General features: G+C 31.7%; 1 protein-coding gene across 3 annotated transcripts; it reads left to right on the plus strand.

The window, feature by feature from the left end:
• The first annotated feature begins 690 nt into the window (after positions 1–690).
• Positions 691–4,114, plus strand: LOC107862201 (protein ENHANCED PSEUDOMONAS SUSCEPTIBILITY 1). 3 transcript variants are annotated; one of them, XM_016707690.2, is made up of 2 exons: positions 691–854; positions 2,434–4,114. In XM_016707690.2, exon 2 carries the CDS (start codon positions 2,444–2,446, stop codon positions 3,857–3,859), a length of 1,416 nt encoding a protein of 471 aa, XP_016563176.1. In that variant the 5' UTR covers positions 691–854; positions 2,434–2,443; the 3' UTR covers positions 3,860–4,114. The 3 variants fall into 3 exon arrangements, with proteins under 3 accessions (XP_016563176.1, XP_047265975.1, XP_016563175.1); XM_047410019.1 differs by lacking the exon at positions 691–854 and adding an exon at positions 992–1,174; XM_016707689.2 differs by lacking the exon at positions 691–854 and adding an exon at positions 1,461–1,892.
• Positions 4,115–8,059: the final 3,945 nt, after the last annotated feature.

Here is an 8,059-nt window from a genome sequence, read left to right on the forward strand (position 1 = left end):
CAGGTAATAATACATATTAAAATTTTCTTATTGAATTTATTTTGGCAACAAAAAATATCGTAGATTTGCCATCAATGTTTTTAAATAATAAATCATATTTTTTTTATTCTCTATTACTCTATATTTGTAGGTAATATAATATCTTTGGATTATATTAATCCAAAAATTCTTTTGTATAATTCAAAAAAAGTGGATTTTATTCTTTTATTCTCATATAAATAAAAAATTTAATTTTTAAAATATAAATCCGTCATTTTTATTTCTTTTTAAAATTTTAAGAATCTTTAATATATAAAATAAATAACAACAAAAAATTAAACGAGTACCATTTTTTATAAGTATTTGAGTTTTAAATATTATTAAGTGTTGAAATAAATAAGTAAATAAAAGAAACTTTGAAAAGTACATATCAAATAAAATAATTCAAGATTTTGTGTAATTAAATTAATTTTTAATGATTAATATAGCATGTTTAATTTTTTTAAAAGAAAGAATTAGGCTAAAACTTTAGTTAAATAGATCTATTTATTTAAAAAAGAAAGAAATTTTAATGACATATCATTTCAAGTAGGAGAGGGAAGGTTTTTCAGGTGTTAAGTATATTTTAAGAAAAATAGAAATAGTTGGGTGATATTTTTATCTTAAAAGAAATAAAAGTGATATTTATAGGTAATTTCTCAAATATGGGTGACCATCTGGGCAATTTACTCTATTATTTTCGGCCAATCAAATTTGCCCTTGAGATATCCACTTTCCTTCAAATATGATCACCTATCTTATCTCAATCTTTTTCCTTATCACCTCTCTTTCCTCTTCCCTTCAAGGTTCCTCTCTCTTTGCTTCTTTTCCACACTGTAAGTTTTTATTTCTTATACAAATCATATTTTGATTTATTCTAGCTAAATATTGATTCACAGTTAAAGTAAAAAACTGCAAAAATAATTTTATTTTATGATTTGCGAGCTGTTATAAAATGAGAGTAGATTTATTTAATGTGCACCAAAAAATAACGATATATATAGCATATTTCTCTAAAAGTTCAAAAATAACCTTTACAAACACTTACTGAAAAGTGATGGTATACAAACACTTCTGAAGTTACATTAGCCAGCTCAGATACAATAACCTTCACTTTTGTAGACAGAAAAAGAGAATTGCTGACGAGGACTAATTGGTACTCCCTCATTTATTTTAGACTTTTCACATCTTTTAAGAAAAAATAGTTTTTTCTTTTTGGGTTTCTCATTCGGGGTCTGCATTGGACCCGACTAATCCAAATCATATTTGGCGAGGCTCAATTTAATATGTTTATTAAAATATAATAATCAAAGTAATAAATATATATTTTAATAAACATATTAAATTGACTTGGTCTTGGTTTTAACTTTTAACCAAAAGTTGAGCCAAATCAAATTGTGAACACCCCTTTAAATAGTCTTAGTTTTCCCACCTCGCTACTATCTTTTAGAGTTCAAAACAAAAAGAGAAAAGCTAAGGGTGTAGTTCTACCCGAGTTGTAACAATGGTATTAGAGTCGTTCACCATTCCCTATGTCGACTGTGCCATGAATGATGACATTAGTATGCTAGTGTTCGCTCGGGGCTAATAATATCTAGCGCACATTAATGCAGTCATCGAGAACAACAAATGTGAAGTGTGGTTGTTTATTATTGTTAGTTGCAAGTTCTACATTGATACTCCAAAGTGTCGATATATGTAAGACTTGCAATTGAATTAGGGTTGGCAATCGTATGAGGCGGTGCGAGAGTAGAGCAGCATAGGTTTTAGACTATGCAGGCGGTGGGAGTTTAAGGCCATGCGGATGGGATGGGTTGAAATATTTTCTCGAAAGAGCTGATGATGCGGGGCGGAATGAATTGCGAGTCTATTGTGTATGTCGGATTTTACTTTCACTATAATATATTTTACATTTTGTATTTTTAAGTTACCAAATATACAAAAAAAAAAAAACATAACTCATGATCGTTATTTTATGGTTATAGTATGAACCGTAAAAAAACATAGTAGTATTTTTCAATAAGGTAAAGTGAAACTGCACAAGGTATGTTATATCTAAAATAGTCTCAAACCTGTTCAGAATGTACAATACAACTAGCTTGATGGAAATTGTACATGTACGAATTGAAGTACTAGAGTAAAAGTTGTGAAAGATAGTAGAAAAAGAACATATCAACAACATGGTTATGATGAAGAATATTGCGCGCATGACAAGGACGAAGACATGAGAAACCAACATTAATTTTTTGTATATCAATTTTTTAAAAATAATAAAAAGTTAATGGGGCGCGAGTTGAATCCTTGAGGAATTATGCAGGGTGTGTCCGCAACCACGTAGTGCACCTATTTACTATCCCTACACTGAATTTAGGTACCTTATACTTGGATCTTAATACCTCACTAATTTGTTTGTAGATCTCAAGCTATGGCGGCCTCCAAGGTATCCATCATGTCAACATGGACAGTTAAAGCTGGAGGGAGTCTTACTGAAGAGCACTGCCATTCAGATAATTGTAAGATAATTGAGCTGACACCATGGGACATTCTTGAGCTTCAAATTGAATATGGTCAAGGCGGAGTCTTCTATCGCATGCCTACATCTCAACAAGTAAGAGATCTATCAAAAGCGACCAACACCGACTCCTTGATTGATCATCTTAGAGTTTCATTATCTCGAGTTTTAGATTTCTTTCATCCGTTCTGTGGCCGCCTTGAGGCTATCACTGAGCAGATCAGTGGAACCACTTCTTTCTTCATTAACTGTAACAATGCCGGTGTTCAATTCATCCATGCAAAGGCTGATAATGGTGTTACAGTTGACAACATTTTGGAATCAAATTTCGTTCCTCAGGTGGTACAAGAACTTTTCCCATTAAAGGGAGTTCAAAACAAAGAGGCTACCTCCCAACCACTTTTAGCTGTGCAAGTAACAGAGTTTGTGGATGGCATTTTCATTGGCTGCTCAAGCAATCACACAGTAGCTGATGGATCATCCTTTTGGCATTTTTATGATTCTTGGGCTGAGATATCTTGTGGTTCTAATGTCATCTCAAAAATCCCCGTTTTGAAACGTCAATTCCCTTTCAAAATTGAAAATCTCTCTAAACGCATTTCTATACCTAATGAAAGAATCAATGTCGCAGGCGATCATAAATTCATTCCACCAGCTGTACAAATAACGTTGCGAGAAAAGGTGTTTCATTTTACCAGAGAAAGTGTAGCCAAGCTAAAAGCAAAGGCCAATCTTGAAATGAACACCACCAAGGTTTCGTCTCTTCAAGCTGTGTTGGCTCATGTTTGGCGATCCGTCATACATTGTCGTCGTCATCTCGATCACAGCGACGAGACTACTTTTGAGGTATCGATCAACATGAGGGAAAGATTGAATCCTCCTTTGCCTGAAGGGTTTTTTGGAAATGCAATTTACCCTTCTACTATAACGATCAAGACGGGAGAGCTACTCGAGCACGGATTTGGATGGGCTGCTTTACAAATTAATGAGATGATTGCTTCGCACGACCATAAAAAGTTTAAGTGCATCTACGAGAGTTGGATGAAGGACCCTGAGGTAACAAAATTGGATGATTTGCCAAGCAATTACTTTATGTTGCACAACTCTCCAAGATTCAATGTTTATAAATATGATTTTGGTTGGGGAAAGCCAATTGCACACAGAAGTGGCGGGGGGAACTTGTTCGATGGGAAAATTACTGTGTTACCTGGGCTAGAACAAGGGAGCATAAACCTTGAGATTTGCCTTTCTTCAAAGACGATGCAAGAACTGGAGGAAGACAAAATATTTGGGGAGTTTGTGACCACACCAATTGTCGGTGTGGAATAATGAACGATTGACAGAGCCATAAAAAAGTGGTTCTTAATTATCAGTGTCTAAATTTGCTACTTATCTATGAATCTTTCTGCCAGCCTGCCAAGATAGAGCATCACCGAAGCAATAATATGTCATAGAGGAGATAAGTTGTGTCTCAGGGCTGCTGCTTGTATTTGAGAGATCTTTTTTATTTTGTTGTTGTGATTTGAGAAGCTACATTCTTTTCAACTGGTATTATCTTTGGGGAAAAAATATTTGTTTATTGCACCACATGTTTAATTAATTGATTAATTTCTATATGAATCATATTTCGTTTTTAGCTGTTAATGAGTTTTCCATCTTTAAACAATGAAATACTTCCTTAGGTTTATAATAAGCATCTACTTAAGTCTTTAGCTCAACTTAAAAGAAAAACTAAACTCCTAGAAAAAAATATTTTGACTAAACTAACCTTACTTAATCATATCGTAGAAAATTAAAGTAATTGTAGAAACTACTTTAGAATATGTAAATAAGCACGAATCTGAAAAAAAAAAAAAAAAGTTAATTCTTCCTAACGGAGTTCGGAGGGCACTTTTTCTAACGAGGGATATGGAACTTATTGGAATATATATTATTAACCATGGTATATATACTGTTAATTTATGTGTTTAGATATAATATTTATTATAGAATAATTGTTAAATTAATTTTAATAAAAAATTTAATAGATCATATATTCACTTATGTGTTCGTTTAATTATATAGCAAATGATTTAATGTATAAATTTTTAGCTTATACACAAAGAGTTAAATCATCGATTCTTATAAGTATAAAGATTTTTGTCCACAATCCAGGATGTAAATTGGATAAGCCACAAGTATGATTATAGCACAAGTTTAAATGTAATTTATCTTGATCATGGAAAAGGTGTAGTTCCGACTTCTCATGCTAGTTCATTTTATATATATTGAATGGGACCGAGCAGAGATAGATGTTTTAGACTGGCTCGCAAAAATATATTCTCTAAACTATTAAATGTACTTATATTCTCAATCTTCATATAACTATTATGAGCTGTATATATTAATTATGATTTTGATTTATTAAAAGGTGAGATCCTGAAATGGGTCAAATGGCTGATAGATTGGATGATAATAATATATATTGGTGAAATAATAAGTTAGTCGATAGAATTCATGTCTAGATGTAGAGATTGATGATATACCTTTTTGAGAAGCTTATAATTTTTCACTGTGTCAAATCATGTAAGTTAATTTTATGAATCGGATACATGAAATAAGTTAAGTAGTGCGTTAAAGGAAATTAATCATTAGATTGAATTCATCACTAACTTAATTTATTAATTATTATCTATAATCTTAACTGACGATACTCGTTTCTTCTTCATTTTTTTATTTTTTTTCTGTGTGTGTATATAAATATTATTGAAAATTGATGTGTTGATCACTAAAACGTTGTTTCGGTTAGTCCACGTATGTGACCTTTTATTTGTGCTTTGTGAGATTTTAAATTTTTATCATTAATTTTTGTTTAAATTGGTTCATATGTTTTTAGTTGTCATAATTTATGTTTGTTAGGTTGTGGCCTCACTCAGAAGAATACGCAAAAGAGTGAAAATTTCAATTCAGGTTCTAATTCAATTCAGATTCTAAGCTTCAGAAGAATACGGATATTTAAGGTATGACTTCTATCAATTTATTTCATATACGATTTTATTATTTTCGAAAGTTAGATGATTTACCTAAATTTTTTATTTAGGAGGAAATTATCCTCTCAATAGTTTTTAGTTGTTGTTTTTTTCGATTATATGTGGGTCAATTGATTAATTACTCAAAAATTAAGGTTAACGCTTTTTGATATGCATCTTGAAGTTGTTTTATCCTATGCGTGTCAAAATGGTAGAAATTTAAAGCCAAAGTTATATGAAATTTCATGCTTGGGTTTTTCTGTGTTGAGGAGTTTTAGCCGAATTGTATTCTGTGTTTAGGTATTGATTTAGTTATAAAACTAGGATTCTTATCAACAACAATTATTTTATTTGTGTAGACGGTGTTAGTTAGATTATAAAATTTAGGAAAAAGATTGCATCTTATGACTTAATCTTCAAATATTTTCTTGTGTTGTTGTTGACTCGAGAAGAACAGTCCTCTTTTTATTGTAAACTTTGAAATATCATCAATTATATGAATCACATTTATTCTCGTGTAATAATTTTTGTAGAATTTCTATCCTATTAAAATATTGTGTCGTTGGAGTGAAATATTGTTTGATCATGTTAGTTAATTGGTTCCAGAAAAAACGTACATGTTGTGGTGAATATTGGTGCATATTAATTGAAAATAAGGATTGAAAAAAAAAATTATGGAGAAAATAAGGGAGGATTATGTAATTACGTAACTTTTAATATTTATCACTTTTTTTTTTTGTTTCTCAAGGTGTCCTCAGCCAGACAGGTAAGGACTAATCCTTCGCGGATTTGAGCTCCATTTAAGGGTTTGCCGCTGGCCAATTGGTTGCTTGCATGTACAAGGCGGGAATCGAACCCCCGACACTTGCTTAAACGACCTAATGAGCTAACCACTAGGCCAACCAAGCTTGGTTTAATATTTATCACTTTATTACCTAATACAACTATTATCCTAATTTAAAGATAGTGTAATAGGTTTTAAAAAATTTCCACCATATTGAATATTAGTTAAACCTTTTTTTTCTAATTAATTACATACTTGAGGGAACAATTAAAAAAAAAAGACACTTGGGAGTCAAATTAATCTTTAGACCAAAAGAAAAATTATTTCTCAAAAATTTTATGAAAAATGTGGGTAAGAATTAAATAAAGCTCAATTATCTTATTATAATTGTCATATTTATTTTTATGATGTAAGAACTCATATTTTAAAAATTAAGAAATCTTAAAGTATATGGTCAAAGAAAAATACACGTTGAACCTACAATACAACTTGCGTGAAATTAAGTATATCACCCTTATATATAGTTTCCTTGTCCACAATGACTACAACATCGATCTCTTCATCTCATAATAATTAAAAAAGAAAAATGCTCTATTTCCACCTTGAATTATACGCGAAAAGGTTAAGACACACCCAAATTTTAGGAGGGTCCTATTACCCCCAGACTAATTAAAATTGTATTTTTGACAACTTTAGTACCTACGTGGCACACACGTGTGCCTGCGTGGACCCTTCAGTGTGTTTTGCCACGTAGGCACTAAGATTGTCAAAAATACGATTTTAATTAATCCAGGAATAATAGAACCCTCCTAAAATTCGGGTGTATCTCAGGCTTTTCATGTATAGTTCAAGATGGAAATAGAGCATTATCTTATTAAAAAATAATGGAGGATGTTTACTCCATAGTCCACTAACATTACAAGTATTTTTATTATGGAATTGTTTTTTTTTCTAAACAAACTAAAAAAATATTATTCTTTTCAAGTAATTTGTTAATTGTTATGACCGTAATAAATATAGCACAAAATTTTCTTTTTGATTTTTTGTCTTATGTTTAATATTTGCATTGGAGTCGGATGAATCTAACTGGCACCACACAAAGGTCATTCAGAAAAAATACTCTCTGCCAAAGATTTGTTTATTTATAGAATTTGAAATTAAGATCTTTGAATAAGGGGAGCAATCACATCCATTACACCACACATTCGATGGTGGTGTAAAACGTCATATTATTTGAGTTTTGGTATTTTTTCAACTTGATCCGCTCATTTCTAATAAGACTAGATTTGAAAATAAAAATCAAAGAAATAAAGTTTTGTCCACTATTGATGTGGTGGACCTCCCTCCCTCCCTGACTATCCGATAATAAGTATAAATTTAATTGGTATAAATACTGAGTAAGAGCGTACAAGAGGGCATAACACAGGTACATTTCTCTTATTCTATGTCTCACTTTGTGTGTTTGTTAACATAGAAATTATCGTCCTTCGTCTAAAACATAATAGAGAACAAATCGCACAGTTGATAGAGAAAGCAGCGGCGGTGGTCGGGTACCTACCAGGTACCCTACTACCATCTCTAACAACAACAACAACAGGAACAACAATTGACGGGGAATGCAACTGCGGCAGTGATGGGGTACCCAATGCATGTACCCTATTACCATCTCCTTTAGCGGCAACAACAACAAGAACAATAATCTACTGTGAATGTTATCGGGACGGTGACGGCAGTTGT

This window comes from Capsicum annuum, chromosome 3, assembly GCF_002878395.1.
Source record: "Capsicum annuum cultivar UCD-10X-F1 chromosome 3, UCD10Xv1.1, whole genome shotgun sequence".
Lineage (NCBI taxonomy): Eukaryota > Viridiplantae > Streptophyta > Magnoliopsida > Solanales > Solanaceae > Capsicum > Capsicum annuum.

Excerpts from the sequence above, each read along its gene's own strand:
- LOC107862201 (XM_016707689.2), top strand. The coding sequence starts at position 1,858 with ATGATGCGGGGCGGAATGAATTGCGAGTCTATTGT. Across the intron at positions 1,893-2,433 it reads ATGAATTGCGAGTCTATTGT|ATCTCAAGCTATGGCGGCCT; the intron begins GTATGTCGGATT and ends ATTTGTTTGTAG.